Here is an 18,284-nt window from a genome sequence, read left to right on the forward strand (position 1 = left end):
TTGGCTTGAAGGGCCAGATCGCACAGCCCTCACACAGGGAGCTGCAGCATCCAGGCCAGGAGCTGGGCAGAGCGGCCTCTGGAAGCCCCGCAGCAGCACCGCCCAGCGTGCCTGGCTTTAGGGAGCAAGGCAGGGGATGGGGTGCCAGTGGACACATCTGTGCTGGGCGGAGAAGTTTGGGCGTCCAGGTCCTCCAGGAGCCCAGTCCTGGGAACACCACTAGGAGTGTGGAGACCCTGCCAGGCTTCTCTTGGGCAGCTCAGGTCTCCCTGCACAGGGCCTCCCCCCCACAGCCCCATGGTCTGACACCCCCTCTGCCCCACAGTGTTCAGCCTGCAGGACCTCTGCTGCCGGGCCATCGTCTCCTGCACACCCGTGCACCTCATCGACAAGCTTCCACTGCCCGTCACCATCAAGAGCCACCTCAAGTCCTTCTCGATGGCCAACGGCATGAACGCGGTTATGATGCACGGCCGTTCCTACTCGCTGGCCAGTGGGGCCGGGGGTGGCGGCAGCAAGGGCAACAGCCTCAAGAGGTCCAAGTCCATCCGCCCACCCCAGAGCCCCCCCCAGAACTGCTCGCGGAGTAACTGCAAGATCTCCTAGCGGGGACGGGCGGGGCCGCCTGTGCAGATGCCGGGAGGGCTCGAGCTGGACATTCCTGGCTGGACGCCAGGCCAGTGCCGCCTGCGTGGGGACTGTCCACACAGCTGCCTCAGAAGCGCCGGGCTTTCCTCACACCTGAGCTGGGTGCGAGGAGGAGCATGCACGGACCATGCGCAGCAGGCGGGAGGAGGGGGTGTGGCTGGGCTGCTGGTGCTTCCGGGAATCTTGGTCTGAAACAAGCCGGGCCTCCCCAGCTGCCTGGGCTCCACCGGCGGGGAGCCTGGTTCGCCTTTCTTATTTATATAGAGAACACTTCACTTTTTTGTACATTTTTAAGGGGCCTTCAGGGAAGCCTGGGTGTGGCCCGGTGGTGGTGCACTGGTGACTTCATGGCCACGCCAGCTGTGGGGACGCACTCGGGACTCCTCGAGAGGGGATTCGTGGCAGCGATGGCAAGGCATCCTGTGAATCCATGTGCTGCGAGTGGCGGGGCTGCCCAGAGGCCAGGGGAGCAGACAGGGCCGGTGCTCCCTCTGGAAGCTTGGGTGACCTGGGCCCTGGCTCCCACGGGATGGAGGGTATGGTCCTGTGGTCAGAGCCCAAGCAGCACTCAGGAGAGGGGAGAAAGGAGGTGCACCTGGGAGCCCACACTTATGTTGCTCCCCAAATCCCTCCCCACGTGGGGCTGAGAACCTTCCTGCTGTGATGTGACACCTTCGGGGACACTGAGCACTCAAAACTCAGATCATCATCTTGCCCACCCTGGAGAGTGCAGAGCTATCTGCAGACTTAGGAATACTCGATGGGTGGCGGCGCAGACCCCGGGCACCTGCGTGCAGCCTCCTGTTCTCGGCAGCTTCTGTCGCTGGCCCTGGGGTCCCCACAGCTGCAGCTCTCCTGTGAGGTCGCACGGCATCAGAACCATCCTGACCTTCTTAGGGACGTGCCTGGAACCACCTCGTCCACGTCCTGTCCACCTGGGGGCCTCGGGAGGCTAGGCCCCTCCTCAAAGGCCCACCAGCCCAGCACTCATGCTGAGCCCCAGGCACACAGGGCCGGCCACCTCTCTCCTGAACCCATTGGCCGCTCCTCCACCCAGTGCTTCTGCCCACGCCTGCCCCAGCAGCCCCTCTGCAGGGTTGCTGTCGCCTGGGCCTGCCCACAGCACTGGTGCTCACCTCTACCTCCTGCCCTCAGGCCACGCGGCACGACATGGCCAGCATGCAGAAGGAGCTCTCCCGGGACCCAGGACCCCCATGGTGGACTCCGCGGCACATGCTTCCCAAGGTGGTCCCACGGAGGGTGTTAAGTGGGCACCAGTGGACTCGCCCCATGGCCGGTTCCTGGGAGATGAGGGCTGTGGCCTGCGTGAACTGCCAGATGAGTAAGGGAACCCCAGGCAGGCGGCCCTGCCACAGCCCCCAAAGACACTGGCCTCCTGCTCCAGCTTCCCTGTCCCAGCCCCACCTGTCCTGTTGCTGCCAGCAGGGCCCTTGTTTGGGATTATGAACAAACCTCACAGACTTTGAGGACCTAGATAGTCCTGCATTCACGGCATCAACACTACCCGCACTGCTGTTGGACACTCCATCATTCCTGGTTCTTTCCGAACCGTTCTTCTTTGTACAGTAAATGTAATTCGGCTATGGTCCCCACGTTTTGTTGTGTGTGGTGGGGTGGGTCTGGCAGTGGCGGTGCCCCGTGCCAGGGGCCAGTGCTGCTTCGTACCCGGCAAACTGACCTCTGGCCTTTGTTTTTGCCTGCTGTCCCCCGCGCTGACTGGGCCGACCTGCCGCGGTTGGCTGGGTGTGCCTAAGTGAGGGCTGGAGCTGGGCTGGAGCAGCTGGGTCTGGTCACAGCCATTCTCCTCTTCCTGGTGGATGGAATCCCAGCTGGGCTGTGCCGAGCCCTCGCTCACGGTCCCCGGCAGCAGATGGCCTGGGGTGGACTGTCCCCAACAGCAGCAGCACCCCAGAGGGCCAGGCCCTCCAGTCAGTCGGCCCCCTCAGCAGAGAGCCGCCTGCACACTGGCCAATCTGGGGTGCCTGCCATGCCTGGCCCAGGGGTGTGTGAACACCCCGGAGCTCACAGCTGAGCTGGAACGGGGCACTCCAGTTGGTACAGGGACCACAGCCTCTGGCTCAGGTGCCTCCCTGTGCTGTTTCGTGGGCACATCCGGGCCTTAAGCCCCTCCCTGGCAGCTCCAGCCCAATCTGGCCTAGCTACCCCCACCCCCACGCTATCAGGGCCCACCCCCAGTCCCCTTGTAGAGCAGGGACTGTGGCGCCAGACCAGGCTCCTGTTACCCTGCTTCCTGGGTCAGAGGTCAGTCACAGGGTCAGGGGGACACTCCCATCCGGTGTCAGAGAGAACCACTCCCTGAGGCCCCAGACTTCTGGAGCCACAGAGGGTTTAGAAGAGCAGATTCCAGGCAGCCTTTTGTCCTGCTGCGCCAGCCAGGCCAGCCCCCTGCCCTCCCCAAGGAAGAGGAGCCAGACTGGGGATGTGTGCCCCGCCGACGGGGGCTGGGGCAGGGCAAGGCTCTGGTGCCCCGGGACGCTTGCTCTTTTCAGCCACAGACGCCCTTGCACGTGGCCTTCCCTTGGGTGGTGCCATCCCATGCAGAGCCACGTCCAGGGCTGCGCGGTGCGTGGGCCGAGGCTCCGGCGTCAGCGTTTGGGGCTGTTCTTATGTTTGTGGGCGGCCACAGGCCTCTTTGCACCTGCCCCGCCTTGGGGACAGGCCCGAGCCCCAAGCCCGCAGCCTGATTTCAGGGATGGGGGTCTCTGGGAATGCAGTCCTGCCGGGTTGGGCCCCACTCCAACAGGGGCAGCAGAGCAGAGGAGGCCGGGCCGTGCTGGGCGTCCTGCAGACCCCTGTGCCCCTAAAACAGCCACGGAGGGGAAGGAACCTTGGAGCGGAGCGAAGCCCTTGGCCTGACCCGGACGCACGTGACCGTTGTCAGCTTGGACCCGGCCTGGGGGACCCAGGCTGTGGTCAGCCACGCTCTGCGGGGAGGGCCTGTGCCCGCCACCCCCACGGCACAGGAGCCTGGGGTCCAGAGGGCGTCAGGGACAAAAGCTGGGATCTGCTGGCCCTGCCCCCACCCTACTGAGGGTTGTCAAGGAGACTGATCTCAGCCCAGGGGTGGAGGAAGGGGTTCAGGTTACAGGGTCCCCTCCCCTCCCCCTCTGCAGCCAGAGCCAGCCCTTCTCCACCCCCGGTGACCCTCATGGCCAGTGGCTCTGTGCTCATGGGCCTCTGGCCCCTCCCCAACCTCCTCCCCTCTGCCCTGCGCTGACCAGGGCCTGGGAGCCCCCGCACGGTTCAGACAGAGGGGCCAGGCTGAAGCTGGAGAGGAACCAGCGTCACACAGACGGCCTCTGAGAACTTGGAGACCCCGTTATCCACCCAGCAGGGGCGTCAGGACAAGCATCTGCTGCAGGCTTCGGCCTCAGGGGCGAAAGGGAGCCCCCGGGGTCCTGGTGGGGGTGCCGACCACAGGCCCGGAGGGTGGATGCCTGCAGGAAGCTGGGCTCTGCGGAGCCCGAGGAGGGGCTGGTGGCCACACCCCCCGGCCCCCTGGCTCGGCGGCCCTCATGCCCGCGCCACGGCCACTCCTGCCGCTCCTGCTCCTCCTCCGGCTGACCTCGGGGGCCGGCTTGCTGCCAGGGCCGGGGAGCCACCCGGGCGTGTGCCCCAACCAGCTCAGCCCTAACCTGTGGGTGGACGCCCAGAGCACCTGTGAGCGCCAGTGTAGCGGGGACCAGGTAAGTGCAGTCGGGCCGGGGTCCCGGGCCTTGGGGCAGCCAGCCTGGGCAAGATCCTGCTGGAGGTGCCACCTTCTGCCCGGGCTCCCCAGACTTCTGGGGGGTCTGGGTCTGGGCCCCTTGAGGGGCCCAGAGACAGCCCCATCGTTGCCCTCATTTGTCTTAAGAATAAGAGCCCTCCCAACTCCAGCTTTCATGCTCCCCTTGTGCCTCCATCCTGGGCACCATCATCCTCAGCAACCACCCCCACCCCGTCACTGCCTCTCCCCCCACCCTCTCCTTCCATCTTCTCCCCCCTCCCCGTCACTGCCTCTCCCCCCACCCTCCTTCCATCTTCTCCCCCCTCCCCGTCACTGCCTCTCCCCCCACCCTCTCCTTCCATCTTCTCCCCCCTCCCCGTCACTGCCTCTCCCCCCACCCTCCTTCCATCTTCTCCTCCCTCCCCGTCACTGCCTCTCCCCCCACCCTCTCCTTCCATCTTCTCCCCCCTCCCCGTCACTGCCTCTCCCCCCACCCTCCTTCCATCTTCTCCCCCCTCCCCGTCACTGCCTCTCCCCCCACCCTCTCCTTCCATCTTCTCCCCCCTCCCCGTCACTGCCTCTCCCCCCACCCTCCTTCCATCTTCTCCCCCCTCCCCGTCACTGCCTCTCCCCCCACCCTCTCCTTCCATCTTCTCCCCCCTCCCCGTCACTGCCTCTCCCCCCACCCTCTCCTTCCATCTTCTCCCCCCACCCCGTCACTGCCTCTCCCCCCACCCTCTCCTTCCATCTTCTCCCCCCTCCCCGTCACTGCCTCTCCCCCCACCCTCTCCTTCCATCTTCTCCCCCTTCCCCGTCACTGCCTCTCCCCCCACCCTCTCCTTCCATCTTCTCCCCCCTCCCCGTCACTGCCTCTCCCCCCACCCTCCTTCCATCTTCTCCCCCTTCCCCGTCACTGCCTCTCCCCCACCCTCTCCTTCCATCTTCTCCCCCCTCCCCGTCACTGCCTCTCCCCCCACCCTCCTTCCATCTTCTCCTCCCTCCCCATCACTGCCTCTCCCCCCACCCTCTCCTTCCATCTTCTCCCCCCTCCCCATCACTGCCTCTCCCCCACCCTCTCCTTCCATCTTCTCCCCCTCCCCGTCACTGCCTCTCCCCCCACCCTCTCCTTCCATCTTCTCCTCCCTCCCCGTCACTGCCTCTCCCCCCACCCTCTCCTTCCATCTTCTCCCCCCTCCCCGTCACTGCCTCTCTCCCCACCCTCTCCTTCCATCTTCTCCCCCCTCCCCGTCACTGCCTCTCCCCCCACCCTCTCCTTCAATCTTCTCCCCCACCCTCTCCTTCCATCTTCTCCCCCCTCCCCATCACTCCCTCTCCCCCCACCCTCTCCTTCCATCTTCTCCCCCCTCCCCATCACTGCCTCTCCCCCCACCCTCTCCTTCCATCTTCTCCCCCCTCCCCGTCACTGCCTCTCCCCCCACCCTCTCCTTCAATCTTCTCCCCCCTCCCCGTCACTGCCTCTCCCCCCACCCTCTCCTTCAATCTTCTCCCCCCTCCCCGTCACTGCCTCTCCCCCCACCCTCTCCTTCAATCTTCTCCTCCCTCCCCATCACTGCCTCTCCCCCTACCCTCTCCTTCAATCTTCTCCTCCCTCCCCGTCACTGCCTTTCCCCCCACCCTCTTCTTCCATCTTCTCCCCCGTCCCCGTCACTGCCTCTCCCCCCACCCTCCTTCCATCTTCTCCCCCCTCCCCGTCACTGCCTCTCCCCCCACCCTCTCCTTCCATCTTCTCCTCCCTCCCCGTCACTGCCTCTCCCCCCACCCTCTCCTTCCATCTTCTCCCCCCTCCCCATCACTGCCTCTCCCCCCACCCTCTCCTTCCATCTTCTCCCCCCTCCCCATCACTGCCTCTCCCCCCACCCTCTCCTTCCATCTTCTCCTCCCTCCCCGTCACTGCCTCTCCCCCCACCCTCTCCTTCCATCTTCTCTTCCCTCCCCGTCACTGCCTCTCCTCCCACCCTCTCCTTCAATCTTCTCCTCCCTCCCCGTCACTGCCTCTCCTCCCACCCTCTCCTTCCATCCGGGACCAGTGCAGATGGTGATGGGGGTGCTGCAGCCCATGTCCAGCCTTTGTCCTGACCTGCACCACCTGCTGGGTGGCCCTGAGCACTGTACGCCCTCTTGGGCCTCAGTTTCCTTGTCTGTACAACATAAAGAATAACGGAACTTGCTTGTGGGGGTGAGGATTCCAGAAGGTGAAGCCAGGTGGCACCTCTGGTGCGGTGGCTCCTCACACAGGATGGAAAGGACACTGAGTCCCCGGGGAAGCAGCCCTGGAGGCAGCCATAGAGCGGGGGGCTCCCTGCTACCCCACCTGGGCCTCCCCATGCAGGGGCCAGGCCAGAGCCCCCGGGCGGGGGAGCATCGGGGCTCCCACCTAAGTGTCCCCCATCCCCAGGACTGTGCGGCTGCTGAGAAGTGCTGCATCAACGTGTGTGGACTGCGGAGCTGCGTGGCAGCACGCTTCCCCGGCAGCCCAGCCGTGCCCACGACAGCGGCCTCCTGCGAGGGCTTTGCGTGCCCACAGCAGGGCTCGGACTGCGACATCTGGGATGGGCAGCCCGTGTGCCGCTGCCGTGACCGCTGTGAGAAGGAGCCCAGCTTCACCTGCGCCTCGGACGGCCTCACCTACTACAACCGCTGCTACATGGATGCCGAGGCCTGCCTGCGGGGCCTGCACCTCCACATCGTGCCCTGCAAACACGTGCTCAGCTGGCCGCCCAGCAGCCCGGGGCCACCGGAGACCACTGCCCGCCCCACACCTGGGGCCGCGCCCGTGCCTCCTGCCCTGTACAGCAGCCCCTCCCCACAGGCGGTGCAGGTGGGGGGTACGGCCAGCCTCCACTGCGACGTCAGCGGCCGCCCGCCGCCTGCTGTGACCTGGGAGAAGCAGAGTCACCAGCGGGAGAACCTGATCATGCGCCCTGATCAGATGTATGGCAACGTGGTGGTCACCAGCATCGGGCAGCTGGTGCTCTACAACGCGCAGCCCGAAGACGCCGGCCTGTACACCTGCACAGCGCGCAATGCCGCTGGCCTGCTGCGGGCTGACTTCCCACTCTCTGTGGTCCAGCGAGAGCTGGCCAGGGACAGAGCCCCCAGCATCCCAGCCCCGGCGGAGTGCCTGCCAGATGTGCAGGCCTGCACGGGCCCCACTTCCCCACACCTTGTCCTCTGGCACTTTGACCCGCAGCGGGGCGGCTGCATGACCTTCCCGGCCCGTGGCTGCGATGGGGCGGCCCGGGGCTTTGAGACCTACGAAGCGTGCCAGCAGGCCTGTGCCCGCGGCCCCGGCGACGCCTGCGTGCTGCCTGCCGTGCAGGGCCCCTGCCAGGGCTGGGAGCCGCGCTGGGCCTACAGCCCGCTGCTGCAGCAGTGCCATCCCTTTGTGTACGGTGGCTGCGAGGGCAACGGCAACAACTTCCACAGCCGCGAGAGCTGCGAGGATGCCTGCCCCGTGCCGCGCACACCGCCCTGCCGCACCTGCCGCCTCCGGAGCAAGCTGGCGCTGAGCCTGTGCCGCAGCGACTTCGCCATCGTGGGGCGGCTCACGGAGGTGCTGGAGGAGCCCGAGGCCGCCGGAGGCATCGCCCGCGTGGCGCTCGAGGATGTGCTCAAGGATGACAAGATGGGCCTCAAGTTCTTGGGCACCAAGTACCTGGAGGTGACGCTGAGTGGCATGGACTGGGCCTGCCCCTGCCCAAACATGACGGCGGGCGATGGGCCGCTGGTCATCATGGGTGAGGTACGCGATGGCGTCGCCATGCTGGACGCCGGCAGCTACGTCCGGGCCGCCAGCGAGAAGCGTGTCAAGAAGATCTTGGAGCTGCTGGAGAAGCAGGCCTGCGAGCTGCTCAACCGCTTCCAGGACTAGCCCCTGCAAGGGGCCTGCGCCACCCCGTCCTGGTGAATAAACGCACTCCTTGTGTCCCAGACCTCCTGGCTTGCTGCTGCTGGTCGGGCGACCCTCATCCTTCCAGGTGCCCCATCCCCAGCCAGTTTCCACTGGGGCCTTGCCACCCACTGGGGCTTGGGCTTTGGTACAAGGTCACCAGGGAGTGCCTGTCTGCCCCTGCATCCCCAACCAGCTCCATCCTGCCTCAGCAGCTGTCTCGTCCCCAATCCCACTGCCTGAGCTCCAGCAGCAAGGATCAGGACGTCCCAAGCCCTTGACCCCACAGGAGACTCCGCCTCCCACCCACCCTCACAAGGTGCTCCTAGGAGGAGGCGGGGCGGACACCAGCAAGCTGGCAGCAGGACATGCTTTATTCTGAGCAGGCTGCATCCTTGGGCCACAGGCTGAGAGCACAGACTGGGTGGGGCTGTCTTCCACAAGGTCCGGCCTAGGGAGGCAGGGTTCGTGCCTCACAGAGCCTCCGGCAGGAATGCAGGTGTGCGGGGGGTGAAGAAGGGGCTTAGTTTTTCCGGAAGATCAGGCATTTGTTGTTGGCTGGCATGTCCACCTGGAGAAACGCTTTGCTGGAGGATGGCCCTCAACCCCTAGAGAGGTTGCCTGGGCCCCCGCTCCCCCACCTACCATCCTCTCCAGGAGCAGGCCACTGGCCTTTCCCAGGTCCTCCAGGAGGGCTGTGTCCCGAAGCCCCCATTCTGGGTTCCTGCAGAGGGTGGGGAGATAGAGTCATAGCCTGGGGGGTGCCACCCAAGCCACCTGCCACCTGAGCCAGACCCCCCGCCACTAGCTCTGACCTGCATCTGAGCATCAGGTCAAAGTCCACGTTGCTCTGGGGGGAGATCTTCCCATTGATGGCATAGGGCTGTGGGCATGGGGACACAGCCCACTGGACCAAGGTCGGGTATTTCCCAGAGAGCCTGGGACAGACTCGCAGGCTGGGGTTCGGAGAATGAAAGGGCACCCCCTCCCTGTCCCCAAGAGGGAGTCAGCCAAGGCCAGGCTGGTGGGCAAGGGGGTTAGGGAGGCTGGCAGGTGACCCAGGGAGGGGTACAGAGTGGAAGTGGAGGGGAGGCCGTGCTGGTGGCTGGGCGGGGGGCAGGGAGCCCAGGAGGGAGGACTCTCAGTAGGGCAGGAGAGAGCAGCTAGGACTGGGAGCGGGAGGCCCGCCATGGACAGGCCCACTCACCCCGTAGGTGATGAGCAGGGCCCTGGGTTTGAGCAGGCATCCTGCTGCTCTGAAGAGCCCCTGGGGAGTAGGGAACAGGACGGCAGTGAGGTGCTGCCCCCAACAGAAGCCAGGCCCTGAGGCTGGAGACCCTCACCCCGACTGTGATGGGGGAGGCTGGAGACCCTCACCCCAACTGTGATGGGGGCATATCTGGCATCCCGGCTGCCCCCATGCAGGGTGAGGAGTGCCACGGCAGACACCCTTGCTGGGCTCCCCACAGACCTCCGTGCAGCGCAGGGGGCTGACATGGGCCATGTTGATGCAGAGCAACAGGTCCAGCGACTGCGGCAGGATCCCGCCCCAGTGCTCCCAGCCCCACGTCACGTCCAGGTGCAGCGGGGCCTTCACGTTGGTCAGCCCCTGGGCTTGCGTGGTGGCCGCGATGCTGCAGGAGGGGAACGCTTGGGTGGGGGCCGAGTCCTGCGCACCCGCCTTTCCGACACCCCCACAGACTTTCTTAGGGGAGGCTGGGGGGCACGTTGAGGAGCGGAGGCCAAAGCGGCTGGGAAGGGGGACCCCTAGGCCCACCCACTTCCGCAGCCGCGGGGGCCGCACAGCTAGGGCCTGCCCCGGGGGCACTCCCAGGCTCCCACCCCGCACCCTCAGAGCCCAAGCCGCATCCTTTTCCTCCGGGGCTGCGGGGCGTGGGCTCTTGAGGCCCCGGATCGCCGCACCGGAGTGGCCGCCCCGGGGGCCGCACCTGTCCAGGCAGCGCTGGTCCACGTCCGACGGCTGCCACTCGGCCAGGGGGAAGGCCCGCGCGAAGTGCGCCACGTGCTGGCCGGAGCCCGAGGCCACCTCGAGTACGCGGACGCCGCGCTGGGCCGGGTCCAGGTACTGCCGCAGCACGTGCAGGATGGGATCCTTGTTCCGCTCCGCGGCCGCCGCCACCAGCATCGCGGCCGCAACAACTCCCCGCCGCAGAACCGGCGCGGGTCGCGTCGGGGGCGGTGGCCGGCATCCCGCGGGGCACGTCGGGAGCTGTAGTCCAGATGCCGCGGGGCGCGTCGGGAGCTGATAAACTACAATTCCCAGGAGTACGCGCGCCTCCCGTTAAAGGACCCGCAGCCGCCAGAGGCACGGTGGGGAGCGGCTCAGCGGTGGGTGGCGGCCCCGGGCAGGGGACTGAACGGCGAGCTTGGCTTGCTGGTTTACAGGCGCCTCAGCTCAGGCACCCTGTCGCCCATGGCCGTCCAGGGTTTTCAGGGCACCTGTGTCACTCTCCGAAATGTGTGTCAGCGCTGCACCAGACTGGGCGCCTTCCCTTGGTTTCTGGTTTTCTCTCCTTTAAAATTTCTGGCATTAGCGGGAGTTCGTTGTTCAAATGGGTAAAAAAGTCAGCTGCGCCGCCCGGGAATCGAACCCGGGTCGCAAGAATGGGAATCTTGCATGATACCACTACACCAGCGGCGCTGTTAGAAGTCGTTGCCGCCGTGAAGTCAAGAGACTGTGACGCGGCGAGTCCTCTGCGCATGCGCCACGACTGGCGCCGGGCTCAGCGCAAGGGAGCCGGCGACTGCATGGGAGGACCCAGCTGGCGGGGCCGCGACGGTAAGAGTCTCGCGGTGCCCCCCAGTGCCGGAGGGGAAGGAGCGGGCGTGAAGGACGCGGGCTGGAGAACAGTCTCGATTCGGGCCTGAGCCGTGGAAACCGTTGGCCTTTGTGAGCCGATGGGGGCGGGACCCTGTCGGGGCGGGGCTGGGGAGGGGGCGGGGTTGGGGAGAGGGCGGGGCTGGGGAGAGGGCGGGGCTGGGCTGGGGCCCCCTTTTGGGACGAGTTTAGGGCGGGGTTGCCGGAGGGGCGGGGCCATATCGGGGCGGGTCCGAGAGATGAGGCGGGGCTAGGGGAGGGGCGGGACATGAGCGTGGACGGGCGAGTTGGGGCGGGGCCAGAGCGGGGTTGCAGCAGGGGCGGCAGGGGTGGCAGGGGCGGCAGGCGTGGCAGAGGGCGGGGCGGGCGGTCCCAGCCTGCAGGAACTGGGCGGTCTGCGGGAGGGGCACGAATAATGCCCCAATAATGCCCCAGGGTTTCTCTGTGACACTAGGGTAACAGCACCAGCTCGGAGCCCACGGATAGTGTGAGGGGTCGGTTGGTGACCCCCGAAATCAAGTCACAGGCCACGATTTGTGTGCGCCCGAGGGTTGGGGTCCCAGCCTCAGAGCCGGGCTCTGCTCCAGAAAGTGCCGAGCGCCTAGCTCTGCAGTCAGGACTGGCTTAGCGCCTCTGCTGGACCGTTTTTCACCAATGGGAACCCCATATCGCTCTGGCTAGGGCGAGGACGTTGGAAGGGGTAAACCAGGGAGGGCCAGTCACGTGGCTCAGGGCAGGAGAGTGGCTTACAGTCTGCCAGTCTGGGACTGGGAACGCGGGCCATGGCGGGCTCAGGGAGTCAGGGGTCAGGGACAGCCCTGCCAGGAGATGTTGGCGTCCGCCGTGGTGGTGACTGGCCAGACCCTGCAGCAGGCTCTCCGGCTCAAGCCCACGCTTTCCTCGCCTGACCGGCCGCCTCCATCTCTCCTTCCGTGGGCTGAGCACTTTCCCTGCGCCTCCTTCAACGCGCACCCTGCCCCCAACCCCCACCTCGAGGAGAGCCCCAGGAGGAGGGACCTATGATGACCAGGGGATCTCCTGGGGCCCAGGCACCTCTCCTCACCCAGATTTCACCTGGGCTTCCCTAGGCACAGGAAAGAGGAGCCCGAGATCAGTCTCTCTGGGCCTCCCTGCTTCCCCCCTTGAATGGAGCTGCGTTCAGGAGCTGTCCACAGTGCCCAGCGCATGGCAGGTTTAATGTTGCCTGACCTCAGGCTGGTGCTTGCCTGCACGCTCATGACTTGGGGATGCATGCTGGGTAGGCCCCACCTGCTCTCGGCACCCCCTGAGCTCAGAGCCTGGGAGGGCAGCAGCCGGACTGGATGTGTCTGAGCGGAGGCATTTGCTGCAATGGCCACATGTGAGCACACACTCTCTGGGATGTTGTGGATGCGTGTCAGTGGCTGGCAGGGGTCTGGGACCCCCACGGGATGCCAAACATGGAGCCCTGGAAGGGTCCCCGAGCCCCTGCCCTCCTGGTGGTGTCCCCCCTTAGGTAGCTGGGGTCAAAGCTGTAGAAGCTCAGCCTCTCCTGAGACTGAATTTGGCCCCCCAAAACCCCTCTTGAAGAACCTACCTTTCACCGGGTGGAAAGGACTGTGACACAGGCCACCCTTCCCAGTGCGTGTTTATCTACATGATAAAATACCACTGCCCCGAGTGCCCCCGTGTCCTGGATTCCATGCTGGGAGGGACACGGAGTCCCGGTCATGCCCATACAGCAGCACCTGCTGGCCTTGGCCTTGACGCTCATGCCCAGTCCCTGGACACATCCTGCTGGGAAGGATGGGACCCCTCGCTGCGCCTCCCCCTCCAGGAGCCTGCCTGCCCCATCCGTCTTGGGGTCTGGCTTACAGGAGGTATTCGGGGATGCCTAAGGAGGGGCAATTCCTGTTGAGCCTTAGCTCCTCAGCCTCCTCCGCCACAGAGGGCCTGCAGGGCTCAGCCCCACGTGCACCCATCCTCACACTCCCAGAGGGCCATCCTGGGAGTCCAGGCCCATGGCATTCAGGCCCAGCAGCAGGGTCCAGCTCCTCTCCTGGGGTCCAGTGCCACGTGCTCCATGCTCTGGACCCCACCCTGGGGTCCTGAGCGTCCTTCCTAAGCCCTCTGCAGCCCCCTTCCATCCCCACACCCACCACTACTTTCCTTGGTGTCTGAGTTTCGGTGGTTGCTGTAGGAAATTACCCCAGAGCTTGGTGGCTTAAAACAAATGTATTTTCTCACAGTCTGGAGACGAGAAGCTCAAGACACAGGTGTCAGCTCCCTCCAAAGGCCCTGCAGGAAAGTCCTTCCTGCCTCTTCCAGTGTCTGGTGGCCCCAGGTGATCCTGGGCTCGTGACCACGTCAGTCCAATCTTCCAGTCCTCACGCAGCCTTCTCTTCCTTGTGTCTGTGCCCAAATCTCCCTCTCCTTTGTCTTGCAAGGGCACCTGTGATTGGATTTAGGGCCCACCCTCATCCCAGATGATTTTTTTTTTTTTTTTTTTGAGATGGAGTCTTGCTCTGTCACCCAGGCTGGAGTGCAGTGGTGCGATCTCGGCTCACTGCAAGCTCCGCCTCCCGGGTTCACGCCATTCTCCTGCCTCAGCCTCCCGAGTAGCTGGGACTACAGGCGCCTGCCACTACGCCCGGCTAATTTTTTTGTATTTTTAGTAGAGACGGGGTTTCACCGTGTTAGCCAGGATGGTCTCGATCTCCTGACCTTGTGATCCGCCCGCCTCGGCCTCCCAAAGTGCTGGGATTACAGGTGTGAACCATTGCACCCGGCTTTTTTTTTTTTTTTTTTTTTTTTAAGACAGAGTCTCGCTCTGTTGCCCAGGCTGGAATGCAGTGGCACGATCTCGGCTCACTGCAACCTCTGCCTCCCGGGTTCAAGCAATTCTCCTGCTGCAGCCTCCTGAGTAGCTGAGATTACAGGTGCCCGCCACCACTCCCGGCTAATTTTTGTATTTTTAGTAGAGACTGGGTTTCGCCGTGTTGGCCAGGCTGGTCTCGAACTCCTGACCTCAGGTGATCCGCCCACCTCGGCCTCCCAAAGTGCTGGGTTGACAGGCGTGAGCCACGACTACTGGCCCCAGATGATTTCATCTCAAAATCCTTGCTTTGATTATATTTGCAAAAGTTTATTCCAAATAAGGTTGCATTCTGAAGTTCCAGGTGGATGTATTTTTGGGGGGCCACCATTGGATCTGGGGACAGGCTGAATAGTTCTGAAGAAACTGAGTGGCAGACTCCAGCCAGATCCCTTTCTTGGGGGGCCAGTGGTTGCCTCCTCCATCGGCAGAACCTGAGCCAGAACCTTGAAGGAACCTGTCTTCAAGTCTGGGTGGGTCAGGGCATGGGTTTTAGATCTGGAAAACCGACTGAGGATGACTGAAAACCTGAGCTTTGTTCACTTTTTACATAAAATCTTAGTATCATAACTAGAGCCTTTTTCAAGAGGAAGAAAGCACTTTTTTATTAGGATGATTGGGGTCTGTGAGGACCCTGCATGCTGGGGGAGGCCCCTTCCATCCAGCTGTCCTGCTCCAGGCCCTGTCCCCCTCCCCTGCCACCAAAAATGTGGCCTCTGTGGGGGCTTCACAAGCGAAGACAGTGTCTGTCCAGGGGAAGGCAGGCAGGAGACGCTGACCTCACCAGGAGCCACAGCCTGTGCCGGGCCGGTGAGGGCTCCTGCCCAACTCGAACTGGCCCCAGGCCCCTGCAGCTGAGCTGGGGGCACGTCCAACCTCTTGGGTCCCTGCCCAGGCCCCATGGATGCCACTCTAAGCGTGGGAGCCCTGCCAGCTGTCCTCAGGCCAAGTGGGGCCGGGAAGGCCCCTCTGGGGCAGACCAGCCTACCCCTGGCGGGTGCCAGGGATGTCAGCTGCTGGCCCTCACAATCTGGCCTTCCCGCTTCCTCAGCTCCCCCGGCTCCCTGCTGCCCTGAGGACCCCTGGGCTCTCCCCCGCCCCCTGTCTGTTTTTGCCACTGCTCCTCCCAGGGAGCCCTTATGAGGGCTGCTGGACCCAAGCTTTGACCTCAGATATGGCCTATTGTTGGGGCTGGATGTTTGGGCCTCGTGGCTTGACCACCAGTGGCTGAAGCAAACGCTAGCGCTGCTGGGCTCTGGGCCAGTCCAGCTTGTCGTTGCCGCCTGCAGTGGGCCCCAAGGGTGGGGGGCCACCTTCGGGAGCCTGTGTGAACTGGGGTTATGCCCTTCCCCACATGGGGCTTCCCTCCCCAGCACCGCCCGCACTCTAACTCAGCTGGTCCTTGCTGCCAGGTCTTCCGCAGGAGCATATGCCCTCAGGCCACAGGCCCCCCAGCACCCTGTCCTGCCTCCCTGGCCTATATGAGTGATTGTGCTGAAGGCCACTGGGAGAAGCCGGGGCAGGACGCAGGCTGCACAGATGACGGAGATCACATTGGCCTTCCTTAAAGGACACGCTGCCCGATGCTGGTGGGGGGAGGGGAAGTGGGGGAGTGGGGAAGGTGGGGGCAGGGGTGGGGGCGGGAGGCAGAAAAGAGTCCGTGAGGAGTCCTTCCTAGGGGATATCTCAGGCTTGGCCTCCCTGGATGTGGCTTGCCATCTCCTCTGCCCTCTCAGGGCCACAGGCCTGGCCCAACCCTGCAGAGAAGGCAGCTGGGGATGGAAACCTCTTTCCTTCAGCTCTTCAGCCGTGCTGAGGACGGGTGCAGGGCCAAGAGACACCTGGGTCAGAAGCTTCCCTGAGGGCCTCCCAGTAAGCCTGGAGCTCCCAGAAGGGAGGAGAAACAGGGCCAGTGCATGGGGTGGGGGCTCCTCGGGCTGGCCCCCCACCACCAAGAGCCTCCCCTCACCCCTCCATGTGGTGCATGTTGCTTGCCTAGAAATGTAGACAGGAAGACTCTGGGCCCTGCCGCCCACCCGCCACAGCTCCGTTTTCAGCCACAGCATCCCTGACCTCTCCTCGGAGAATGTGGGGGCCACTGGACACCCCAGGCCCTGATGCTGGCACAGGCAGTCTCCTCTTGTTCCTGGACCAAACTGAGAGTCGGGCTGCTATTTCTCGTGGCCCAGTAACAAGATGCAGATGAACTGGGGAGGAAGAGGGTTTTTATTTCTGCAACCGGTTACAGGGAGAAGGCCTGGAAATTATCACCAGACCGAGTCAAATTACAAAGTTTTCCAGAGGTCATGTACCTTCCAACCTGGATGTCTGTGGGTAAGTGTGCATTCCGCTAAAGACATAAGTGATTAACTTTTTTTCTTTTTTTTTTTTTTTTGAGATGGAGTCTTGCTCTGTCGCCCAGGCTGGAGTGCAGTGGCACTATCTCGGCTCACTATTTTTAGTAGAGACGGGGTTTCACCGTGTTAGCCAGGATGGTCTTGATTTCCTGACCTCGTGATCCGCCCACCTCGGCCTCCCAAAATGCTGGGATTACAGGCGTGAGCCACCGCGCCCGGCCAAGTGATTAACTTCTTTTAATCTATAATTAAGGTCTGAGTCCTGAAGACCTTCCTCTGGAGCCTCAGTAAACTGACTTAATCTTGTTTCCTGCTAAATCATGAAGGTTTGGGGAGTTCCTTCGGGCTCCCAGTAAACTTGTCTCTGGAGGCCTGGAGAGTTTCTTCAGACCTGCAATAAACTTGTTTAATCCTAAACGGGTCCTATTAAGAATTCCTTCGTTATCTTGTCGCGCTTCAAGGCCCAAGAGAGGCCTGGGCACAACTCTTGGTGGGCTTGTGTTACATTCCAGCCTTTGAAGAAGGGCATTGGCTTTTCTTCTTTAGAGTCTTGCTCTGTCACCCAGGCTGGAGTGCAGTGATGTGATCTCAGCTCACTGCAACCTCCGCCTCCTGGGTTCAAGTGATTCTCCTGTCTCAGCCTCCCGAGTAGCTGGGATTATAGGTGCCTGCCACCCCGCCCGGCTAATTTTTTTTTTTTTTTGTATTTTTAGTAGAAATGGGGTTTCACTAAATTGGCGAGGCTGGTCTCGAACTCCTGACCTTAGGTGATCCACCTGCCTGGGCCTCCCAAAGTGCTGGGATTACAGGTATAAGACACCGCTCCTGGACAGCTTTTTAAGCTTTTAATATTTAACTAACCACTCTGCACTGAAATAATTGTTATGGAGGCCTGCGTTAGTGAGACCTGGCCTGCCACACTCTCACATCTGTGGGGCAGGTACAGGAGCCCCAAGGGCCAAAGAGGCACACGTCGGGCCTCTGGGTGCACCTCAGCCTGGGGGCCAGGACGTGGGGCAGAGTGCAGCCAGGGTTCTGACTCCTGGGGTGGAAGGGAGACTCCCAGGGCATCATGTCTCTACCCAAGTCTGGGGGATGAGCCCCTTTTTCTCTTCTTAGACCCAGTCCCAAGACCCAAGCCAAGGGTGACCCTTCACACTGGCCCAGGCCTCCGCAGGCACCTTGGCTGAGGCTCCCCAAGTATGAGTGGTAAATCCTTGCCTCCAGCCTCTGCACAGAGGAGCCCAGCACAGACGCCCCCAGCACAGAGTCCCTCAGTACAGAGCCCCCAGCGCAGATACCCCCCGTAGCACAGAGCCCCCAGTACAGAGACCCACAGCACAGAATAGCCCCCCAGCACAGGGATCTCCCCAGCACAGGGCCCCCCCCCAGCACAGGGCCCCCCAGCACAGGGATCTCTCCAGCACAGAGCCCCCCCAGCACAGGGCCCCCCAGCACAGGGATCCCCCCAGCACAGGGCCCCCAGCACAGGGATGCCCCCGCACAGGGATGCCCCCAGCACAGGGCCCGCAGCACAGGGATGCCCCCAGCACAGGGACCCCCCAGTACAGGGATCCCCCCAGCACAGAGACCTCCAGCACAGGGATCCCCCAGCACAGGGATCCCCCCAGCACAGGGCCCCCCAGCACAGGGATGCCCCCAGCACAGGGCCCGCAGCACAGAGCCCCCCAGCCAGGCACAGGGACCCCCCCAGTACAGGGATCCCCCCAGCACAGAGACCTCCAGCACAGAGATGCCCCCAGCACAGGGACCCCCAGCACAGGTTCTCCTCCAGCGCCTGTCAAAGGTGGGCCCTGGGGCTCCGAGGACCCTGCTCGCACATCGCCGCTGACCCCGCAGGGCCCTTGGGTCCTCGCCGCCAGCAGTCTGAGTGCGGTGCCCCGAGACTCACCTAGCCTCCAGGCAGC

General features: G+C 63.7%; 4 protein-coding genes and 1 non-coding gene across 21 annotated transcripts in view; 2 read left to right on the forward strand and 3 right to left on the reverse strand.

Annotated features, from left to right (window-relative positions):
* The window catches only part of RAB40C (RAB40C, member RAS oncogene family), a 37,109-nt gene extending 34,852 nt beyond the window's left edge, over positions 1-2,257 (forward strand). For all 4 annotated transcript variants that reach the window (XM_054455277.2, XM_063654752.1, XM_054455278.2 and 1 more), the window contains one exon: positions 326-2,257. In XM_054455277.2, the coding sequence (XP_054311252.2) occupies positions 326-606 (281 nt within the window). In that variant the 3' untranslated portion in view covers positions 607-2,257. The remainder of the gene's footprint in view (positions 1-325) is intronic.
* A 125-nt stretch (positions 2,258-2,382) lies between these two features.
* WFIKKN1 (WAP, follistatin/kazal, immunoglobulin, kunitz and netrin domain containing 1) lies at positions 2,383-8,349 on the forward strand. Its single transcript, XM_054455276.1, has 2 exons — positions 2,383-4,376; positions 6,813-8,349. The coding sequence occupies exons 1-2, from the start codon at positions 4,206-4,208 to the stop codon at positions 8,286-8,288; spliced, it is 1,647 nt and encodes a 548-aa protein (XP_054311251.1). The 5' UTR covers positions 2,383-4,205; the 3' UTR covers positions 8,289-8,349.
* Positions 8,350-8,662: 313 nt separating this feature from the next.
* METTL26 (methyltransferase like 26) lies at positions 8,663-11,233 on the reverse strand. Of its 14 annotated transcripts, none has more exons than XM_054455285.2 (6): positions 10,256-11,233; positions 9,778-9,940; positions 9,514-9,573; positions 9,122-9,189; positions 8,952-9,030; positions 8,663-8,877 (listed from the first exon to the last, which is right to left on the reverse strand). In XM_054455285.2, exons 1-6 carry the CDS (start codon positions 10,450-10,452, stop codon positions 8,830-8,832), a joined length of 615 nt encoding a protein of 204 aa, XP_054311260.1. In that variant the 5' UTR covers positions 10,453-11,233; the 3' UTR covers positions 8,663-8,829. The 14 variants fall into 14 exon arrangements, with proteins under 14 accessions (XP_054311260.1, XP_063510823.1, XP_054311257.1 ...); XM_063654753.1 differs by having other exon boundaries at positions 9,122-9,295; positions 9,684-9,940; positions 10,256-11,219; XM_054455282.2 differs by having other exon boundaries at positions 9,122-9,244; positions 9,684-9,940; positions 10,256-10,605.
* On the reverse strand, positions 10,898-10,968 carry TRNAG-CCC (transfer RNA glycine (anticodon CCC)). The gene has a single exon. It is a non-coding gene; the product is annotated as a tRNA-Gly (tRNA).
* Positions 11,234-17,253: 6,020 nt separating the features above from the next.
* LOC129016034 (delta-like protein 3) lies at positions 17,254-18,264 on the reverse strand (the record flags this gene model as incomplete). Its single annotated transcript, XM_063655122.1, is given in 3 exon segments — positions 17,254-17,285; positions 17,638-17,977; positions 17,980-18,264. Coding segments are annotated over 3 exon segments (657 nt in total), but the record flags the coding sequence as incomplete, so codon positions are not given.
* Positions 18,265-18,284: the final 20 nt, after the last annotated feature.

This window comes from Pongo pygmaeus, chromosome 18 (assembly GCF_028885625.2).
Source record: "Pongo pygmaeus isolate AG05252 chromosome 18, NHGRI_mPonPyg2-v2.0_pri, whole genome shotgun sequence".
Classification (NCBI taxonomy): Eukaryota; Metazoa; Chordata; class Mammalia; order Primates; family Hominidae; genus Pongo; species Pongo pygmaeus.